This window comes from Amia ocellicauda, chromosome 20 (assembly GCF_036373705.1).
Source record: "Amia ocellicauda isolate fAmiCal2 chromosome 20, fAmiCal2.hap1, whole genome shotgun sequence".
NCBI classification, from domain to species: Eukaryota; Metazoa; Chordata; class Actinopteri; order Amiiformes; family Amiidae; genus Amia; species Amia ocellicauda.
Genome location: NC_089869.1, coordinates 10,446,856 through 10,469,889, shown reverse-complemented (window position 1 = coordinate 10,469,889; position 23,034 = coordinate 10,446,856). Strand labels below are relative to the sequence as shown.

The window sequence follows — 23,034 nt, the reverse complement described above, 5'->3', positions numbered from 1 at the left end:
AGACAGCATTGCTTGTATCTAGTCGGATTTGTTTCCCGGCGTGCCGACTTCTGCACATGTCCTCCCAGGGTCAAGCTCTCGCACGTCCCCACTAAGTGTTTATAAATGATCGGCGTTGAAATTGCCGCAGATATCGGTGTTTGAGCATGACCTCCAGGGGCACCGCCAGCCGCTTCCTCCGCAGCGTGCTGCAGAACGGCGTGGGCCGCTATGTCTGTCAGCTCAAGCGGGTGTCTCTGGTGTTTTCAAAGGACGGACCCGGTTCTCTGGGAACCAGGTAAGATTAGCGTCCATACAGGCACACAAGAGCCCAGTGAAACCAAGCTCTGTTTTCTGAATAACCCAACAGTAAAAGACTGTTGATGCTTTTCCCGGTTTTCCGTTTATAAAATGTTACTAGATATGATAAATCAGGTCAGGAAGTCATTTAGAGGCCAATAGCAACGAAAACTATGAAGTGTTTCCTTGTTTGACAATTGTCCCATGATGATGATTTTATTATTATTATCGTTGTCTCCACCTAAATAATAAACATGTTTATTTCATGATCGTTGTTGATGTGCAAAATATGAAAGAGCACACAAGCAGAAACATTCATTATTGACACTTTATTTCTATGAATGGTGTCACTTTAATTTGTATTTATAACTGTCTACAATACAGAAAAAGAATTGTATATTAAGTTTAAAAGGAGCCCATCTGATACCATCCCTAATCTCTTTGTCTTTAAGCGGAGAGGCATGCTCACCCTGTTTTGACTGATCCCTCTTGAGTTTATGGATCTCTCTCTCTCTCTCTCTCTCTCTCTCTCTCTCTCTCTAGAGAGTTTATCGAGGAGGGGGTGGTGGATTTTGCCAAGCAGAACCCAGGGATCGTGGTCTATGTCAGCCCTCAGAGCCGCACAACTCCCAAGATTGTGGCAGAGTACCGTGAGTGATGAGACTGAACACCTCCTCACACCTGCACAGATACACACTAAACAAATATAAAAAAGGAATAGTTTAAAAACTGTCCTCCAGAATGCACATTTCTGGAAAATATCCAGTAATTTGGTGTCCTGGAAACGTAACCACAGTGGTATTAATAGTAGAGGAAAGCGATAGTAGTGACATTGTAGTGGAAGACATCCAGAAATAATTTATTTAGTAAACCATTCATGCATCCATCAGTTTGTGGTCCAGAGCCCAGCATCATCCCTGGGAATTATGGCAATGGAGACTCAGTGAGTAGATAATGAGGTGGATTAACTATTTAAGAGCTCATGGTGGAATACAAACCAGTGGTGAACCATGTCATTTCCTAAAGTGACTTGAGAAGAAGAACCCCAGATGTCACTGGCCCTTTAAATCCACGGTTTTAAACTGTGGTGAAGGCTTGCCATTTGAAATCCACTAGGTGGTGCCACACACTCACACACAACAGCCAGTCTGCATGTCTTCACCCCTCCAATATAGAGCTTCCTTCTTTTGGCCCTGCCGTGTCCACAATGCTTTGTTTCTCAATCCTGCTGAACTCTGTTATAGATTTAAGTTGATATTTTCACATGGCAAAAGGAACAGATCAAAGATGGACAAAATCATACACTTTTCAGGCATGACATGGAAAAGAGAAGCTGTAGATCGGAGCAAGTGCAAACATCTTGGGGAGCCTGATATGGGCTGATAGTGATGATATTTGAATACCAACGCACAGTACTTTGAGATCTCGCCCTAGTGAGAATGTGCTGCCATCTTGGGCATCAGTACGGAGTCACACAGGTAGATTGTCAGTTGGCAGCGATGGAGACGTGGCAACACAGCCACCCACAGACCACTGCCACACATGCCAATGCCTATCCTATGGAGGCTGGCCTGGCCAATAGGAGGGGTCGCTGTGGCAAGCAGGCAGGCATTCTTTGTTGTGTGTATCATGAACGGCCTTTAGTCAATATTTGCAGAGCTGTCAAGGCCAACTCTTGTTAAAGGTTTGTTACATCACCCATAACTCTGTTGTAAGGCTTCTGCTTCTGTTGTTCAGGTTCCAACCAATAAGCACTGCTCTTATAAAGCAGGTGAGGAGATGAACTGGCACCAGCCTGCACAGAGCTTCATCTTACAGGGAGTGGAAATACAATCGCACACAGTTTAATACAAGGCTGTCAGACTCCAGTCCTAGTGGACCGTGTGTAGTGTGTTCCGGCGGGTTTTACATTTTCACATTTTGTATTGCCGATGTCTCAAAATAAGTTGATATACTCTAGATGTTGTACCCACAAAACATTGTGGACTTCAGTTTCCCCCTACAGTGGTTTCAGGGTGCCATGGAGTTTGAGTGATGCACAAAGCTGCTCACTTCAACACACTGAATTCAAAGGGTTAGCTAAGGGAAGAGCGCCTTGTATTTAATGCGTCAGTTGTCCGGGGTGTTGTGTGCAGCTGCTCACTTGAGCTCTGTGTTTCCCTGCAGTGAACGGCAGTGTGAAGGAGGAGGCCGTGACCAGCAAGTCGGCCCAGGAGATTGCCCAGCTGGTCAGAAAGCTGGCCAGCCAGTCGGGGCTTGAGGTGATCCGCATCCGCAAGCCCTTCCACAGCGACAGCCCCAGCATCCAGGGCCAGTGGCACCCCTTCACCAACCGGCCCCCTTCACTGGGGCTGCTGCACCCGCAGGATGGCCAGGCCGGGCCCCCCGCCTCGAAGACTGCCCCACAGTAGACGGCTGTCACCTCGGGGAGAGAGAGCCGAGAGACTCACCCCCGAGACCCCATACACAACCAGCGCCTCGGCCCACCTGAGCGCTGAAGAGAGCTGTACACGATCTGCAGGCTGCTGAGAGACAACAAACAGGCTGATGACGGATTCCCTCTGAAGAAGGGGAAGCTTCCAGTGTTTCTCAGCACGTGAGTTCGGTGTGTTGGAATTGGGGATTGGACAAGTCTTTTGTTTTGTTTTCTCCTCAATGGTAATTCCTATCTATAATGTGGAAAAGCATGCCCTTTCAGAGGGTCCCAAACTACACCTACATATTGTTTTCAGCGGTGGCCAACACTGTTCCTGGAAAGAGCCACAATTGTGCATTGTAGGCCTCTCTGGATCATCAATGGCTGAATACTTATGATAACTGACTTGCCTAATTGAGCAAAATTGAAGCAGTCAGGTAGATAACAAGTCTGATATAACCAAAATCAGAAGTCACTCTGGCTCTCTGGATCATGGTTGGCCAGCCCTGACCTGAAGGATGTCTCAATACACTGGAACAGACTACGGGGCCCAGTTTCCCTACAGTCTGCACACTGCCCTGCTGTGCGTTTACTATGCAGGGGCCCGGTTCCCACACCGAGAAATATCCTCGCTGAGATTTTGGTTCTCTTTTAATTCTCTATGGCAACCATCCATGATCTCTTTCCCCTATGATCCATTCCTCATTTCTGCACAATAAAGTTGTCTGATTTTGGTTCAACAACATAAGTCTTTTTTTTTTTTTTTTTTGTGAGTGAGAGGGCATGAGTGTGTGGCAGTAGCACCATGGTGCTTACGATCTGCGACTTATTAAAAGATCTGAAAAGAATACAAGGGAATGCGTCATCATTGGCCCTGATAATGTGGCGTTCTTGAGTCAAGCGAGGCGCAGTGCTGAAGCGCTCCCGTCCAGTTAGTTAAACCAGACAAACTCGCCTAGGATCATACTGGGTTGGATTTCTCTGCACGTCATGTGACAGCTCTCCACAGGAATTTACACTACCCTGCTGGCAGAGCACTTATAGGCCAAGGTGTGTGTGCAGTACCAGGTGATAATCTGGATTAATAAAGCCAAAAACAATCAAATTGCATCATGTTCAGACTTTCCAATAGTTTTCCACCCTGCTTTGGGTTCAGTAATCCTAATTTCCATTTTTGCAGTCTAATAATTAAGCTTCAGTGCCATGAGTTTAGTATTTAACATTGTCCTTCTGAGAATGATGCTAGTGTCATATTAAAATAATATTGAATGCATTGTCATTATAAATGAGGAGGCCGATCGCTATATTACATGCTAGCAGTTCATATTCTGCAGTCTTCTTGAAATCTTTTGGAAACCTGACCAACATTTTGCATATACAAATGTTTAATAACCATTTGGAAAGAGAATACACAGGAAACATTGTACTGTCATTTTACTACCCTAATTCCCTTCACAATATTATCACTAACATGCTTAAGTAATGATGATATTGTGTCTACACACTATGACATTTCATAGGTGAGAGTTTTCTGTATGTAAAACAAGGCAAGAGATGTTTGGTTGACTGAATGTTAACATTAAAATTAACACATTCTGTAAAACTGGTTCTTTTGCCCAAGTTTAGAATATCTGGAGTCTTAAGACAGTATTACATCATCCTTGATAAAGGGGTGTCTGGGAATTCCACCCGCTGTAATCAACCTAGAACTGCGAATAGCCTTTCCTTGTTGTTTTGAAGAACCTTTATTAAAGTGACCTTTATTAGAACTGCGCAAACCAGTCTGTACACCGGTTGTGTGTTTTTTATGTCAGGGTGTGGGCATAACAGACTTTCAGGTTGTAATTAAGTGATGGCTACTGGAGACAATAGGACAACAAGGGGCTGGATACATTTGCATTGTCTGTGACTGAGGCGTGATGCCAAAATGGAAAAACAACCCAACCAAGGAAGAGATTAAGAAGCATGTGTGCCTTTCAGAGGAAGGAGGAAGTGTGTGGATTGGCCTGGGGGTGTGAGGGCTCACCTGTAGTGTGTGCTCAACCTGCTTCCTCCAGTCACTCCTCTCCTGAGGGCTTGACCTTTTTGGAAAGAGCCGCCAGCATTTTGTACTGGGTTACCAGAAAAGAAAGACAAAGCAGCTCAGTATTATGATTTAATCATTTTATGGCCCATAGGCACAGTGTTAGGTGTCTTCGTGACACTAAATCACCAGACCAGCAAAACCACTCTGACACAAAGCAACACCACAGCCACCCGGTGCAGGGGAAGCAGGCGCACAGGTAACCCTGCAGTTTCCATTCCTGTGATCTCCGTAGCTGGGATGAATGTGACGTCACGCAAAAGGTTTGAAATAATTTCCTCAAACCCCGAACCGAGCCAAAGCTTGTGTTTGTGATGCGTTGTTTGTGGCCTAGCCCTGCCGGCAGTGTCCTCAGGTCTCTGTAAAACTGCTCTCAAGGGGACGTTCTTGACATCCTGGGCTATGGATGCAGAATATGAATGGCACTGTGTCCACACTAGAGAGGCAGGCATTAGTTAGATCACATCTATAAAACCATTACACTCTCCTGCCTGAGGGCTCTGATGGTTGTCCAGCATGTTTGCCCAGGATGCATTTTCCATCCGCCCTGATCTGTGTACTTCCATCCCCTGCACTTTCTGAAACTTGGCAAATATGAACACATCTGTTTAAAAAAAAAAGGCTAAATAAAGATCTCTTGGTTACTAGGCAACAGCTGTGTACCCCGGCCTGCGTTTCCCTATCTCAGCAAGATTGCACCAAATCTCCCAATACCGCCCTGTCAGAGTCTTAAGACGGCCTTAGGTGCTAATAGCCGAGCGACAGCATGTCACGTTTCCTGTGTTGCTCAACAGAGGCTGGGGACTCGAGGGGAGAGTTGTCAGAGTCTGGGTATCGAATCTGCCCATTCTTGGCTGAAAAGCAATAAGAGGCGTGCGGGCTAAAACTGAATCACAGCCGAGGGGTGACCGAAACTGAGCTCTCTCACAAACGCACGCATGCACACAGACACAATAGCTCTCATGTGACACCTACAGACAGACACACAGACTTACTCACCAACAGACTGACACTGACACACACACACACAAATCACCTGATACACCTTGACAGACTGACACTCAAAAATCTCTTGATTGGTGTCAGTTTAGACCTGACTAACTGATGTCTCCTCTGGTTTATATAACAGGCTCCCTCTCCTCTCTGAGAATCTGCATACATTGCCCATCCTCCCCCCGTCTCTGGGATAAATACACATGGTCTCGCTTTTTTGTTGTTTTTAGCTCGAGGGGTGAAAATAATTGGGAAGGAGCGGTGACAGACAGAAGCAGTCATTGTTCACATTGACGGGGAGCCAAGCTGTGTAACTCAAGATACACTGATAGCAAAGCTTCAATCAGGGTGCATTACACCCAGTTTCAGAGGAGAAAAACAGTGTACAGCACAGGCAGAAGGCTCACCTCCACATTGTGTCTATTAGTCTTTCCACTGTATTTGCCTAATTAGGTTCATTTTCAGGACAGATTCAAATCACATGGTGGGGGGGAAGGGATTTCTAAGCATTAAGAAACTGAGCAGTGTGAGGTGACCTCAATTACGGCGCTTCAACCTGACCAACCTGATGCATCTCCCTCTCCAAAAGACACGCTTAATGGGACTCACTCACCCCCCACGTTGGCCTCTTCCTGGCCCAACCTGTGGCGTACACCAGCGATCGTTTAAACAAAGCAAAGACACAAACAAAATAAGTACAAATCAGACACGCAGCAGTGTTTTTGAAATATATTTTACAAAATAATACATCTCTCAGAAACGTTATATATATTTCTCTTACAGCAACTTTCTGCAATTGAAAAAAATCGAAGTTGGGTCTTCTGCATACAAACACCTCGTTAGCAAATTGGCTTTATAAAATATCTTCATAAATAGTCCTGATTATAAAAATGTTAAATGGCAGATTGAAACCTTAAGAGATGTCTGATGATGGGATTGGATGGGAGGCCATTTATTTTCCACTTTCCTGTTGTTTTAAATGATGAGGATCTCCAAAGATGTTTATTTTAGGGAATCATTAGAGTTAAACACCTTTGATGCAATACTGCACCCTTAATGGAAGCTAACAGCATATAATCTGGGATGTACCATCAAAATATTTTCATATGAGTTTGATTTCTACACCTTTACAGTGGTATGCATTTGAATTGTAACATTTTCTTATCATAACAAAGATGGCATTATCCAAGGTCATAAAACAGAAAATAAATGGCCTGGTTTTGCAACAGAGTTTGCAGATCATTGATTTGTTTCAGTGGAGCCATGCGGCAGGAACTGAAGCTATTGGAAAACAGAACTTACAGAGAGGGGATCGGGCCACGGCTCTGCCACCACTCCTGGGTCTGCCGCTGCCTGCAGTGCGCTCAGGGCGACCCGTCACTGTGCTTCACAGGGGCCTCCGATGCTGTCACTGATGTACCAGTTGGCCTGCAGCGGAACTCATTAAGACAGCGCCGTCTCTTGGAGTAAGCGCACGCCGTGTCACTTTCCTGCAAATCGGAGCAAATGCTGCCACGGCGATTCTAGACGGGGACGATGTTTTGTGCTACTCCTCAAGCTAATCGCCATCCCGTCGCTTTAGTGCCAAAGACAAGTCTTGAAACCTTCCAGCACTGCAGGCAGACAGGAGGGGGGTGGGGTATATATCAGAAGAATGCACTGAAGCCACTGAGTTCAGAAGTTATTGCCATGCAGGGCCAGTGGGGAGAGACTCTGAATAATTCACAAGGCATTCTGGGATGCTATAGTGTAGTAGCTTGAATATTGTCCCCCATTAAGAAAGGTATTTATGTTCAATGTTAAAGAATAAAACATAAGGTTGTTAACAGCTACATGCAGGAGGCATACAGGTTACCTTTGCTTCTTTCCTCCTCCTTTATCTCCTCCAGTAACTGACTGCCTGCTCCCTTGCTCTGTTGGAGCTATAGCTATGGATCTGTGAGCATCGAGACAAAGCTGCCAATCTTTTCCCTTTTATTTTTGTACAGCAAACACAGATCAACCTGTTCTAGTTGATCGTGGGTAAACATCAGACTTCTGCGATAAAAAAGGATTGCTTTTTTAACTGCGGTACAGTTCTCAGGCCAGGGTGGCAGCTGTTCACTTATTAACACAGAGTTATGAATATGCAGAGCCTGCTCCTCATTATATGACTTTTCTCTGGAGCTCACCCCTTTGCTTTGGGCCTCTCCTCTGAACGGTCTCATCACAGGCTAGAAACAGGGCTTCTAAGTCCAGCCTCCAGTGTCTTCTGTTTTCGTTCCAACTGAGCTCATAATAATCAAGGCCTACATTGATCTCTTTCCGTTATCAGATTGTTGTTGACGCCGTGCGCCGATTCAAGGTGTAAGGTGCATTTCATACAGAGTCAATGCAATCAATGTCAATGTGTAATTGTGGGTATAAGCTGGATCCCTGGAGATTCATAGATGTCGAGGTTCTTGCCTTTTAATTGAGTCAGATGTTCCTGTAGACTAGAGGACCACCAAACACTTTCACAGGCTTTGACAATTTGTCACTGTGAAAATCACGTGACTATTAACAGTGAAATAGCAGAAAGGTTTGGCTCTTCAGGGACACGGTTAATAGCACGAGGGAAGCAGGAAATAAGCTATTCTGTCTGGTTTGAAATTAGAGTTCCGAGTTTTACAAAGTCTTCACATTATTTCAACTTTGGGTGTGGATTCATGATCTAAACTTTACCCATTATCATAAAACGGCCTGAAAATCAAACAAAGTCCAACCCCCTTGTGCACCCTTGGGATCGTGGATACACTAGTGATCAGATTTGATCCTATCTTCACATTCCACGGGTTTCTAAGGATCTCGGGACGTCCCACATGCAATGACTATTACTGTATTGCCTTAATATACTGAGCACCGACCATCACAAGAAAGACACATTGCAACGCCCTCCCTCGCTGGGAATGAAAATCACATTATGTCTCATGGGATCACATAGTGGTTCTCTAATGCCTGGTGCACTGGGTTCCTTCCCAGCCGAATTGGTGTGAGTCCTCACTGCTCTCTGTGCAGTCTGGGCCACCTCTGGTAGATGAGAAAAGGTGGCCATGCAAACAAAAAACACAGAACGCTGCACTTATATCTTTGTCAAAAAACCCAAACACTTATTGCCCAGTGCCAAACTATAAACCATGTAGAACAAAACAGACATCTATTGTGATGGTCAGACTGGGTATGGTGAAGGAAAGGAATGTGTGTTGCTGGATTGGGTGAATGTGGTTCATTCAAGAATAGGCGACACCTCATTACAAACTGGTGTCGTCGAGTGTCAGTGAATGGTGTCGAAACAATAGGATTAGGATGCATCATTGAAGTGTCATGTGACCCAGGAAGCCCAATCCTGGCCACTCTGCCCTCCTTCAGCAAGTCCCTAGGTGTGGATGAATGCTCCTGGTGGGGGCTGTGGATTCCCTCCTGGCCTTGGCTTTGCCCGGTGTACCGTTTTATCTGCGATTCCACTACCTGTGCTGCCGTGGGAGGCTGGGACAGCGTAGAACTCGCTCTCTCTGCCTGCAGGGAAAGACACCCAGTCCGTCACACTTGGGGACACATTCGGTATTTCAAACAGGCCAAAGCCAGCTCGAGTCAAAACAGTGCACTGGTAATATAGTGCTGATGTAGAGAATTGTATGTTAATGTCACCTTGGATAAAAGCATAATCTAAATAACATCATATTAATATACTTAACTAGGTGTATTGTTCATATTGGTGTTATTAATTTAATAATGATGATGATTTTAAGTAGTATTAGTATTGTTAATACTACTTCTACTAATACTAATAATAATAATAAACAGTACTTTATCTCACAGCTGCAGAAATCAGTTATTATAATGATGATAAAGATTATTAATTTATAATTAATTTACAAATATAATTGAGTGCATAACTGATTTGGCTAACTCCGTTGTTCAATGTGACACACATTCATTAAGCCACTGTAAAAAGCTATATAGTGCAAATGTTACACACAGTGAATAAAATGGAATACAACACAACTCACATTATACAGCAGAGCAAAATACAGCACTAAACTCTCTGTACTGCAGCTCCATGCTGGCAGGAACAGATGTCGTCTTCACAACTGCCTGCTGACACCAGTCTCTGTCAGTCACAAGACCAGCTCAGGAAGTCTTTATCCAGGTGCACAGTGCTATACTATCAAAAGATGCTGTATAAAGTCCTGCTGTAATAAGATATGTATGTATTTGGATTCTATGGTCTTTTGGTAGAATGAACGATCCCAGCTATAAAGTGCAATGATGTAGACATTAAATACGACCTAATTTGGTTTGCCATCCTGTTTAAACATGTGAAACCACACCAGTCAAGTGCTGTGCCATTGGCCGACAGCCTAACCTGGATTGTGGATGTCACCAGACCCATAGCCGTTGTTCTCCGACCACAATATTGAATAACTGCCAGGGAAGAGGCAGCAGAGAGGTCACATAACTGCCTACTCCTAGAAAAAAAATTCAGACGAGACTTGATGTGTTGATTTGAAAGGCCAGCTCTACTGGTCAAGGTTTCAGACATATCCCTTTAAAACTCCATCATAGCTTTCCTTTTACCTAAATCTCCCAAATTGGCTGCTTTGTTTGACAAGAATGGACGTACACCATGATTTTAGCTTACAACTACCCCAGTGTATTGCACAACTCCCCCTTCTCCAGTCCCCAGACTCCTGGCATTCTCCAAGGATAGTGGGGGGTGGGGGAGTGTTTATCTGCTGTAGAAAACATCTATGGGTTTGCAGAAACAAGGTCAAGTGCATTGCGAAGACCAGCACTGCCTAATTAGTGGTGATCGTAGCTGTATGTTCTCCCACGAGGCCGGGGGGTGGGGGATTGGCAGGAAGCTGCAGAAGAACATTCAAATTAATCTGCCACTGAAAGCTAATGTGCCTGTTTGAGAGAGACGTGGAAAAGCTGTGCATAGTCTGTGTCAGAGACATGCTCTATATCTGCACATCTCCCGGCTGAGAGAGCAAGGTCGATGTTTCTGTTTTTTTATTATTATGATAATGTAGCGTTATCACAATTCATGTCACAGAAACAAGTAAAATAAGTGATTCCGTCTCACCTACAGCCAAGGAGAACTGCTGGCTTATCTCGCTCGACAACAAGCACATTGATAAAGTAAATTTCCTCGCTGCATGTAGAATGACTGGCTGGTTCACATTGTAGACGGGGCTGTGTGACACTAGGGCTGTGTGAGTCACGCTATCTGTGCTGTAGCACTCATTCATTTTGAGGAAGTTGGAGAGGTATTGCTCAGAACAGTCCCTATTACGAAATCCGAGCCAACTGATGAGTATCTCGTCGGGCCAGTCGTGACACCTCTGCCTGCTCTTCTGTTACACAGCAAACCGCATTCCAGCTCGGAGGTGATTTCTCCCCAGTTAATGGATTAACCCAGTTTAAAACTCGCCCTCTCTGCTCTGCTGCTGGAGCTGTACTACCCCCCCACCTGCATTATAAACTGCACTAGTGTATAGCTGCCGTTATCCACCTCTTTCTGTTTCTGTAAGTTTAATGATGCAATTGGGGTGTTATGGTGCAATGTGGGTTGAGGCATAATCAAAATAATTGTATTATGAAATAAAATAAATACATAAAACCATCATCATCATTACAAATGTATGTGGAAGTATACATTGTCATTCATAAACAGTATTGAATGTTAAGACTAATCCTACCTGGTACTAGACAATTTTACAGACGGATATATATTTTCCTTGTGTTTATCAGATTAGTTGCCACAAGTGCACAAGCCAGTTTGCTTTCTGAAAACCCACATGACACCTGATAGGGTATCAGTTCGGGCTCTGCTCCAGGCCTTACAGGCGGAGCTGGGAATTCTGGGTGTGACTGACAACAAACAACACCAACACTACACCGAGTTGCTCACCTTGGATCTAGTTGTTATGGCGAAGGAGCCAGCCTGTCCCTGCTCTCTAGCACCGTGCTATGTTCTGCTCAGACTCCAGGTGTCTTTCCTCATTAATACTGATTAGCAGTAGAGCAGGTAGTCTTGATGGATTGAGAAAGCAGGACAGTCTTTATTTTGCTTCTCAGTTCATCTACTCCGAGAGACAGGACATCACATCTCACAGCATCAATAGGGTTGTGCAGCATTGGAGAGTAGCGGGTGTTGTTTCTCCTTGGTCTCCTTTGAAAGTTTGACCTGATCTTGTCCGTTATCTCGATCGACATATATTATCCCAGGTAGTCTTTCAACATCCACTTAAAGAGTAGCCAACAAAATGTAGTCCTTTTTTGTTTGTTTGTCAGGGTAACAATGCAGCCCCTTCTGATATATATATACTAATTTGCTCTCCGTCCATGATTTGTGTCCAATTAACATCTTCTCCAACAACACGCTCTCTGATTGTCAATCCACTGGGAAGCTGGGAGCGGGAACAGCAGAGTCCTCTTTTAGAGCCTGTTAGACTCCAGTTAATAAAGTGCATCCCTAGACTTAATACTGGTTTCCTTGCTGACACAACCTCCAAAAAAACAAACAGCTTTACAAAATATTGATTTTCAAGGTCTGTATTACCATAATCAATGCTGATATGATTATTATTATTGTTATTATTATTATTATAATAATTAGTAACATACATTAAATATACAGGACAAAGGTACAAAAAAAATGTATGTATATTTTATTGTCTGATAAGGAAGGTCCTTTTGTTCAGAGCTGATTGTGTCTGTATTCCCCTGCAGTGAGGAAGCAGAGTTCACGCTTTCACTGCCTGACCTGGAGTGGCCAGGCTGGGCTTTGACTAAGGGAGATCACACCCTTTGGCCTAGTGACCAGAGCGCACATACTGCAGCCAGTCCCTCACGAAATAGGCCAATCACAGGCCTAACAGCTTCTGCTGAGGTAGATTTTCACAGTTCTTGCAATTAATGTCAATTTTTATTTTGAAGACTGCAACATCAGTTGTTTTTTTGTTTTTTATTTTAATCTTCGCCATATCTCAGTAGTATATTGTTCCAGCCTTGTTCTTTATATTTGTCTTTTTAGTTTTATCCCAAGGCTTAACCTGAAAGATCGTAGGCCGGTCGCAGCCTTTGTCTGCTCATGTTTCGGTGGAGCCGCGAAAGTACAGGGCGAGAAAAAAAAAAAACCTTCATGTCACGATTGCTGATTAGGCTACAATTCGACCTCCACACCACAGGGGGAGCTGCAGAATGGGAGAAGAAGAGGGCCGGCTGGGGACAGAGGTGAGGGGAGCTACACCGAGCTCTCGTCGGGTTTGGCCAGCAGCTGCGTGTGCTTCCTCTTCTCCAGGATGCGGTTGAGCTCCTCGGTGAACGAGTGGTAGAGAGGAGAGGTGGTTTCTGCATCGCTCTGCCGCAGCAACACGTAGCTGTTGCCGTTCATCTTGCGGAGGACGCTGGGCAGGGTGGCTGACAGCCCATTGGCGTACTCTGAGGAAGGCAGGGGCGGCGGTGGCGGCGGTGGCGGTGGCGGTTCCTTGTTGGGGGAGGCCTGCCCCTCTCCCGGTACGATCTGCAGCAGCCCGTCTGGGGTGTCTCCCTCGGCCTCCCTCTTGCCGGCACAGTTGCTGGAGATGGTCTGCAGCTCCATGTGAGAACTCCTCTTGCCTGCCCGGGGGCCCTGCATGGTGTACTTCCCCCGGCGGCTGCGCATGCAGGTTGTCAGGTAGAGCAGCACGATGGTCAGCACCAAACACAGCCCCCCCAGCACGCCAATCAAGGAGATGTACATCGCCTCCATGCTCTTGAAGGTCTGGTACTCCGGCCGGGAGGGCAGGGGCACGGGCGGCAATAGTGTGGAGGACTGGGTGGGTCTGGGATGGGACGGCAGGGAGATGAGGTGAACCCTCACCTCGTACGTGGCCACTTGCGCACGGAAGCCGTTCTCCGATGCGTAGCAGCTGTAGTTGCCGCTCTGCTCGGGCCGCGCCTCCACAATCAGCAGCCCGTCCGTGCCGATCCTGTAGCCCGAGTCCAGGCCGTAGCCTGACAGCTCCTGGCCGTCCACCGTCCACTGGGGCACGGCCAAGTTGGAGCTGAGCTCACACTGCAGGAGCACGTCATCCCCCTTCAGCACAGAGCGTTGCCTGCGCCCAGCCAGCTCTGTGGAGTCACACACAGACACACACACAGTGAGTGTGACACACAGACACACTCAGACACAGCAGCGTCATACTACAGTCAACTGCAATTTGGCAGAATGTATCAGATAAATTTTCTGGAGAAAACTACTGCATATATTTAGCAAGTGTTGCTGTATAATCACCCATAACTGCAAGTAGTGTTACGGCATCTAGTGATACAAACACACAAGTAAATCTATAAGTGATGCTTTTCTGTATGCTAATTTAATTGTTATTCATTTATTTTGCTGTCACTTTCACAGAGTGACTTATATGGGGTGCAGTTTATACACGTCAGGTGTTTACATGGTAAAGTACCTTGCTAAAGGGTACAAGGGTCTCACCCAGGATCTGAACCATTACCAATGTCTGAGTCCAGAGCCCTGACCACTATTACACACTGTTGCCCCCAGTGCCTGCAAGATATTTAAAGGTTTGTTTTTGTCATGGGGAATGTGTTTTTAACACAGTGGTAAATATCTGATTGAGATGGCTTTACACTCACAGAGTGAATTTAACACCCGTGAAGAACCAAAATCCACTTTTGGATCTGAAGTGGACATAGAGAGGCCATATCCCAACATTGACCTCGAACATCTTAATTAAAAGTAATTTTCCAGTCTATTTCTTCACCATGTTAAACATTCAATATGAGCCAGCACATCACTTTCCCAGCATCATTCATAAAGTCAGCTGTATTCACATGGAGATGGCCGTAAGAAGCCAAATTTGCCAGAACTGTTTTTAAATTCAGGAAACCAGTTTGATGCTCCTCTTTGAAGGAGTGGTAGATGTTTAATTTAAACATGTTTATGGACTCCAGTCTTTAATCCTGCCATTATATCAAATGTAAAAGTGGAGATGAAAGACTGGCAACTCTTCTCAACATGAATTACAATTATTCAGAGCTAATTAAATAATTTACCTTTATTTATCCCCCTTCCTTTCAGAGAAATGACCGCACATTATTATTACAATAGCACGTTTTCAAAATGCTTTGACCATGGTGAACTCAGTCAGTCTGTATCGACATGGTGCTGCTTGCTGCAATGCAGCTGTAAACCACACGTAAATGTAAATCCTCTCAACAAAGGGGGGTTTAATAACCGGGAGCGTTTGGAGAACAGATCTCTTCTGCTCAGGTAACTGAATTTTCCCAGGCTGTGATTGAATTGCTCTGAGAATAATACTGCAGTAAGCTAATCAGACCTGCTGAAAGGAGCACGGAATATGTAATGTAATCTTAATCAGCACTAAAGTGAATACCTTGAAAGAGCTTTGAATTGAGAGTGATACTACTTGCTGGGGTTATCGTTATGCTTTCTCATCCACAGATATCCACAGAGATAGAAGCCAGGATGGAACGAAGGCATAGCATAATAAGGCACTCCAGATTTTGTCACAGGAGTACAATGGTAGAAATTTAGTGTTGAAGCAGTATCTCACAATTCTTTTCATTTGGTCAACAAAAACTAACGAGCAACAACATTCAGCACCTCTTGTTGGCTCATACACAAACTAGCAGATCAATCTGCTCTGCAAATTGGAGTGTACTCTCCATGTGGGCAGATCTGCCACAGAGGACAGGGACTCAGTGCCTACCCTCTCCCGTGCCGTTCTCACACCCTGTGTTCCCGTTCTGGATGTCCTGTGTCAGGCTGGAACTGCGGGGAGGGAAAGAACACTTCTAAGACAGGTCCTGGTCTCACACTCTCTCACAGGCAAGCAGGTATGCAGGCGCCCCACACCGTCCCGCCCAGCGCCCCCCCGCCCCCCCCTCACCTGTTGTAGTGCATCGCGATCTCGGCACAGCGCTCCCCGTCCCAGCCGCAGTAGGGGTCCCGGGCAAAGATGCAGTCGAAACAGGACAGGTACCTGTGGCAGCTGGACAGGGGCAGCTGCAGAACCCCACTGGATGAGCCCACATAGATACTCCTCTGGGGGGCAGAGGGAGGGATGAGTTAGGAGAGTTGAAAACAAACTCATAACCACGTTCTCATAATTGAGTTATTCATATCTTTTTTATCCTGTGCATTACAGATTGCATACCCACTCAATTAACTGCAGAACAGGTTTATAATGATCCAGATGGGGATTTTTCCTTACGCACCAAAGCTTAAATGTGTATAATTATATTTCCCCAGATGCACTGTAAATACAAGTCTTCGTGTTTTATTTCTAGCTTGCTATCTAAGCACCATGCACATTTAATATATATATATATATATATATATATATATATATATATATATAGATTGGATCATATGCAAATAATTAATATGATTACTAAATGTTTATGTTGAGCATGCAGGATATAACCAGTGTACTTCCTTCAGGAATGAGAATGAGAGTGAATGGTTGGGAGGGTGTTGCCTCCTGCTAACCTGAGCCTCCGAGATGACCAGGCTGTCGATGGGCTGCGGCTGGTTGAACAGCTGCATCTCCTCGATGATGTGGACACGGGGCCCGACGGCCACGGCCCTGTGCAGCCAGCCTCCATCTGAGAGACAAGGACCGGGATGGAGACATTACAAGACAGTAGACCCGCATTTCTCTGGATCCTAGTCTCCTCTGCTCAATAATTAAATGTAATGTAATGTAATCAACCTGATGACACTGCCTTGCCCTATTAAAATGAGCAGCACAAAAAGGCCTCAGACAAACACATGGCAGTTTCATTTTGGAGATGGTGGGAGAAGTCACATTGTAATCCCAATGCTCTAAATCAGATTTGATTCTATTGTAACTTGTTTTATTGAAATAGCTTTTGGGGGTGCTCCATTTTGTGCCCAGTGTTTTGTCTCCGAGTGGCGCTGCCCTACCTGTGCCGATGAAGAGCACGTCGTACTGCTGTCCATCCAGGGCCACCACTCTGTGGACGGCAATCTTGGTGTAGTCCACGTTCCTCTTCAACAGCAGGGGGCGCTCCTGCTGTGGCCGGACCTGCTCGGCCATGAGCGGGTGTCTCCGGACAAAGTCAAGCACGTTGTCGGGGAGGTCCCACGAGGAGTTGAAACCCCTGGCCCTGAACTGGGCTGTGATGCACTGTGGGGAGGGACAAGCAGGGACAGAAGCCCTCAGGACGGGGAATACCTTCAGCCGGAACTGAGTCAGATGGCACAAACACACACGGGTGTCTTTAATTCTTTAATAGAATTCAAATATGCTATTGTATTTCACTTGGAGAGGTTGATTAGATGTGCGGGCTCTCTTTGGTGCTTTGTATTTTGTCACTGTTACAGTCTCTCTGGGACAGGTTATTATGTGTAGAGGCTGTGGGCACTGGTGCTCAATTACAGTGCCTTGCAAAAGTATTCACCCCCCTTGGCATTTTTTCTATTTTGTTGCATTACAACCTGTAATTTAAATTGATTTATTTGGATTTAATGTAATGGACATACACAAAATAGTCCAAATTGGTGAAGTGAAATGAAAAAATCACTTGTTTAAAAAAATTAAAAACGGAAAAGTGGTGCATGCATATGTATTCACCCCCTTTGCTATGAAGCCCATAAATAAGATCTGGTGCAACCAATTACCTTCAGAAGTCACATAATTAGTTAAATAAAGTCCACCTGTGTACAATCTAAGTGTCACATGATCTGTCACATGATCTCAGTATATATACACCAGTTCTGAAAGGCCCCAGAGTCTGCAACACCACTGAGCATGGGGCACCACCAAGCAAGTGGCACCATGAAGACCAAGGAGCTCTCTAAACAGGTCAGGGACAAAGTTGTGGAGAAGTACAGATCAGGGATGGGTTATAAAAAAAATATCCGAAACTTTGAACATCCCACGGAGCACAATTAAATCCATTATTAAAAAATTGAAAGAACATGGCACCACAACAAACCTGCCAAGAGAGGACCGCCCACAAAAACTCACGGACCAGGCAAGGAGGGCATTAATCAGAGACGCAACAAAGAGACCAAAGATAACCCTGAAGAAGCTGCAAAGTTCCACAGCGGAGATTGGAGTATCTGTCCATAGGACCACTTTAAGCTGTACACTCCACAGAGCTGGGCTTTACGGAAGAGTGGCCAGAAACAAGCCATTGCTTAAAGAAAAAAATAAGCAAACATGTTTGCTGTTCGCCAAAAGGCATGTGGGAGACTCCCCAAACATATGGAAGAAGGTACTCTGGTCAGAGGAGACTAAAATTGAGCTTTTTGGCCATCAAGGAAAACACTATGTCTGGCGCAAACCCAACACCTCGAGAACACCATCCAGCATGGTGGTGGCAGCATCATGCTGTGGGGATGTTTTTCATCGGCAGGGACTGGGAAACTGATCAGAATTTAAGGAATGATGTATGTATGTAAATACAGGGAAATTCTTGAGGGAAACCTGTTTCAGTCTTCCAGAGATTTGAGACTGGGATGGAGGTTCATCTTCCAGCAGGACAATGACCCTAAGCATACTGCTAAAGCAACACTCGAGTGGTTTAAGGGGAAACATTTAAATGTCTTGGAATGGCCTAATCAAAGCCCAGACCTCAATCCAATTGAGAATCTGTGGTTTGGCTTAAAGATTGCTGTACACCAGCGGAACCCATCCAACTTGAAGGAGCTGGAGCAGTTTTGCCTTGAAGAATGGGCAAAAATCCCAGTGGCTAGATGTGCCAAGCTTATACAGTAGACGTACCCCAAGAGACTTGCAGCTGTAATTGCTGCAAAAGGTGGCTCTACAAAGTATTGACTTTAGAGGGGTGAATAGTTATGCACACTAAAGTTTTCTGGTTTTTTGTATTATTTCTTGTTTGTTTCACAATAAAAAATATTTTGCATCTTCAAAGTGGTAGGCATGTTGTGTAAATCAAATGATGCAAACCCCCAAAAATCAATTTTAATTCCAGGTTGTAAGGCAACAAAAATAGGAAAAATGCCAAGGGGCGTGAATACTTTCGCAATGCACTGTATAGTGCTAACTAGCATGCTTTGAAGCAGGTGCCAGACAGGATCAGTTCCAACGTTCAGTTCTGACTCACCGAGCCGGGCCGAGGTTCTGGAACCTTGCCGGTGTATTTGGTCCATTTGGTAGTGGAGTCCTCGCTCTCCATGTATGGCCCGTCAAAGACCTTCTCCACGTCCTCAATGGAGTACCGGCAGATAGCAGAAGCCTTGACGTTTTTCCTGCCAGAGAGAGACAAAACAGACGTCAACACATTGTTAACATTTGAAGACACAGAGAGCATCGACCTACATTTCAAACCACTGCCACAACGTCACGCTCTTTCAAAACAAGACACACACCTGCCCTAAAAATAAACTGCAGGTTGAAAACAGGGTAATTCGGCTGTAATTGTGCTGTGTACCTGCCACGCCCCAAAAGAAAATTTGTTTTCCTTTTCCATGGAAAAACTTTCTCTTCTCAACTGATAAACAACAATCTGTGCCCTAGCCCTGTCTGAAAGCATACTACCTTGACACTATTTCCTCATATCACTTTAGATTATATTATACTAATTCCTATTAAACGTCTCATTCCAAGGAACTGAAATTTTAATCACCGATTAAAGTCTATTTTAAAACTTCCATAGAAGAATCTCAAGGCAGTCGATAAGATTCCATTCCACTGGGGGGGGAGTGACGTGACTGGTCTGGTGTCTCAAAGCAAGGTGGAAGCACTACAGTATGCTTGTATCCTCAAATTCCAGAATTTGAGATTCAGAATGTGAAAAAGTCCACAAGAATATATTTTGCTGTAAAATAACAACAAGCAGTCTGGTTTTCAGTTGTCAAATGACCTGTATTTCGGCAGTTTTCTCTTTCACTAACAGCCCTGAAGGGAATACAATAGATAGGACAGGTTACAAAGCTATTTTCTGGAAATCTTGCTCACAGAGCATAGGGGGAAATCAGAGAAGAGATACAAGTCTTCCGTAACACAGTGTGTTGGAAAAAGGAAGTTGGCAACAGGTAAGGATTTTCCCACTGCCTGAAGGCGAGATTAAGAACCCCTTTGTCTCCAATGCTGACAGACAGGACAATGACAGAGCCTTGTTCCAGTCCTTACAAACATGCCTTATTACCATAACCACCAGACTGTGTCACAGGTAAGGGCCTCCCAAGGCAAGGCCCTTCGCGTGGAACCAACTGTTCCATCATAAAGATTTCCTTGGAGAGGGAGACCTCTCCCTGCTGAGTCACCAGTAGCTGATACCCAGCCGCCCCCAGGCCACGCTGAGCCGCAGTACAGAGTGCAGAACGGCATGACGCTGTGACACACATGTTGGTTTCTCACACGCTTCCTCAGCACTGACACTGGCTGTCCCTGCCCCTTGTGATCAGAGCACCCCTTTAAACATCAGGAGCCTCTCTGAATCACTTATTGATCACTCTATCTCACTATCCTCACCTCATTATTATTATTGGTAAATACATACAAATCAATTGGAAGTTAAAGACTCATAATACCTGCTAAAATTAGAGCACTGTTGTATAAATACCGACTCTCCAAAATGGTGCAATTGCCCCCTTTCCTTGCCACGTTGATGCTGTAGTATAGATATCAGCCTACCTGAACATAGGCATCAGGTGCTACATAACGCATGAGGTCGGGCTCACAGATCCTGCTGTTATGTGTCTGGTCCCTTTGGAGCTTGGTATACATATTTCTATGCTTATTGTAGCCCCGCAGGGCTCTGTACACACCTGACAACACAGGAGTGTGGGATGATGCGTGTTGTAATCCTCTGTGACCCCGTGGAAATCACGGTGGAGAGAGACTTGGTGAGTCAGCACAACTGTGGTGAGAGTGGTGGAAAGGGAGCACTATTGCAACATCTTCATTAAGTGTGGCAACAAAAAAAAAAAACGCGTTGATCATGTTTCACATAAAATCTCATTTAAACAAAATGACACAAACCTCGGTTTTATATAACGCAATCCTAATTTCTCCACAGTTACAGCACTCTCTGGAGCTATGGCTTATGAATAAAAGATTCTGCACTGCCAGGGGTGGGAAACGTTGTCAGCAACTTCCTACAATTTCCACTGAAACAAAGCACAGAAGGACTCAGACATCAGCAATATTCGGTGGCCGTTATTACGGAGCCAGCCCAGGAACAGCCACCCACCCCGACTGCCAGGATTGTCATTTTAACAATTTTACAGTGAGTCACTCCAAACTGTGCCTGAAGGACGTTTTGCACACCATCACGTTGATTCCTGCCTCCACAGATCAAATTAATATATTGTCCTTTACTTTAGGCTTATGCTATTGTGTTTCCTATGTGTTTTTTTCCCTTTTAGAAGGGATTCTGTCCACACTGTCTCGTGTATTCACTGTTGACTGTTTACAGTCAAGTCCTCACAGTCATTTTTACACCTTTGTTTCACACATTCTAAGCACTATCAGATCTTACTTTCCATCCTGCCATGCAAAATTTAATATTTACACTAGTTCAACTTCAAGCATTGTACAGTACAAATAGATACACAGCTAAACTGCTACATTGTCATAAAGCATCTCATTGCTTTAATCTGATTCAATGTAATGCATTCTTTTCTAGACACTGCATTCTCTAATGTTATGTGTAATAAATTTAGAAAAAATCTAGCAAATGTCTGATCAAACCAGGTGATGATCGTTACAAAGCAATTTGTAACAATTAACAGTGTTATTTCTTTATATTGTTTGTTTGTTCAATGTCCATCACTTTGGACAAAGATATAAACTACTACTAATAATAAATATTGATTAAATGAACATTTTCGTTCTTCAAATAGCCATATCATACGATTCACAATGCCTGCCTTTTCACTTTGACTATTGTAGCAAATTAAATTATTCCTAAGCCACTTAAGCCTAGACCAGACTAGAGGTGTCTAATAATAAGGTATCTGTCAATAGTTAACCTTTTTAGAAGATTAAACAACACTTAATGAGAGGTCTTTTCAAGCCACCTTTTATCTTGGTACCTCCTTGGTTTTTCCCATTTATTTATTTTTCTTCTTCTCTAAAGGGTAAAATGTGGGGAGGGAAGGGTTCCATGGGTTTAGTCAAGAGATGATGCTTCAGATGAGCTCTCCAGGAGGTGACATCAAAAGAAAAACATACACTGGTTCTCCAGGGTTTCCAACACTTTCTAACAGTTTCTGCAGATCTCTAAAATGAAAGTTAATTTCACCAATCAAATGATGAAAATAAGCAAGCAATAAGCAATAACACGTTCGCTACATCTGTTTAAGCAGCAAAGCTGTGGCAAACGTCTGCAGAACAATGTTGAAGTGTATCTCAGGATGCATATTTGCCTCCTTGGTCACTGGACACTTAGGGGTAAGGATGTTAAAATGCCAATGGATATGCAGTTCAGTTCCTTATATAGTGCACCACGTGGACAGTGCCAGTGGGGATTTTATTCTCCCACTTCTATTCACACTAATTTTCGAGTAAACAGGACACGCAGAGACATTCTCCTCTGTGGAGATTGACAGGCTTTCTAACTACCCTGGGTCTGTACACACAAGAAAGAATCAGATTTCCAAGTTGCTCTTTGGTGAGAATTTTGCATACACCTGGTCCACTGTGGCTGCAATATACTTATTAAAAATGAAATGTTTCCTTTGGATATGCAAGTCCTGCAAAGGGCAGCTGCTTAGGATCCTGTTAGCTGATTGGCTCGCCCTGTGAGCAGCTGTGTTGCTAAATTACAGTGCTCAGCTGGAAGTTAAGAGCAGGGATCCACTAGGCCGGCAGCCTGCCTCACTCACCCCAATGCAAGTCTACTCCCTTTCATTTGCGACAGAAATTCATAGGTCGACATCTACGAGGGCAAGACTGGGAGGATTAGAGCCATCCCGTCCTCTAATTACACAAGCCGCTGCTACGGAGAGCCGCTATCTCTCTCTCTCTCTCCCACTTGATAAGTGCAAACCAATTCCAGAATACTGTATTTTAAGCTGGCTATTGTGCAGCTGCAGAAAATGAGAAGGCAGCCTAGCAGAATTGATAGTCAGTTGGGTATAGTCACTTCTGCCAAATTGGGAACTTCTATCCTGTAAATGTATACTGCACTGGGGAGAAGCAAGCTTGGGAGTAGATTATAGTCAAATATACATGAAGATAATGTATTATCTTAGGGTGTGGACAGAGAAAAC

The 23,034-nt window shown here is 44.6% G+C and overlaps 2 protein-coding genes across 2 annotated transcripts in view; one reads left to right on the top strand and one right to left on the bottom strand.

The window, feature by feature from the left end:
• Positions 1-19: 19 nt before the first annotated feature.
• Positions 20-3,548, top strand: mrpl43 (mitochondrial ribosomal protein L43). Its single transcript, XM_066693777.1, has 3 exons — positions 20-277; positions 823-929; positions 2,446-3,548. The coding sequence occupies exons 1-3, from the start codon at positions 147-149 to the stop codon at positions 2,688-2,690; spliced, it is 483 nt and encodes a 160-aa protein (XP_066549874.1). The 5' UTR covers positions 20-146; the 3' UTR covers positions 2,691-3,548.
• A 2,937-nt stretch (positions 3,549-6,485) lies between these two features.
• Positions 6,486-23,034, bottom strand: part of sema4gb (sema domain, immunoglobulin domain (Ig), transmembrane domain (TM) and short cytoplasmic domain, (semaphorin) 4Gb) — a 64,173-nt gene continuing 47,624 nt past the window's right edge. Inside the window, exons 11-17 of the mRNA XM_066693776.1 lie at positions 18,921-19,065; positions 16,753-16,975; positions 16,315-16,430; positions 15,713-15,867; positions 15,533-15,594; positions 11,707-13,910; positions 6,486-9,305 (exon numbers count right to left, since the gene is read on the bottom strand). Of these exons, the coding sequence (XP_066549873.1) occupies positions 13,042-13,910; positions 15,533-15,594; positions 15,713-15,867; positions 16,315-16,430; positions 16,753-16,975; positions 18,921-19,065 (1,570 nt within the window). The 3' untranslated portion in view covers positions 6,486-9,305; positions 11,707-13,041. The remainder of the gene's footprint in view (positions 9,306-11,706; positions 13,911-15,532; positions 15,595-15,712; positions 15,868-16,314; positions 16,431-16,752; positions 16,976-18,920; positions 19,066-23,034) is intronic.

Excerpts from the sequence above, each read along its gene's own strand:
- mrpl43 (XM_066693777.1), top strand. The coding sequence starts at position 147 with ATGACCTCCAGGGGCACCGCCAGCCGCTTCCTCCGCAGCGTGCTGCAG. Across the intron at positions 278-822 it reads CCCGGTTCTCTGGGAACCAG|AGAGTTTATCGAGGAGGGGG; the intron begins GTAAGATTAGCG and ends CTCTCTCTCTAG. Across the intron at positions 930-2,445 it reads CAAGATTGTGGCAGAGTACC|TGAACGGCAGTGTGAAGGAG; the intron begins GTGAGTGATGAG and ends GTTTCCCTGCAG.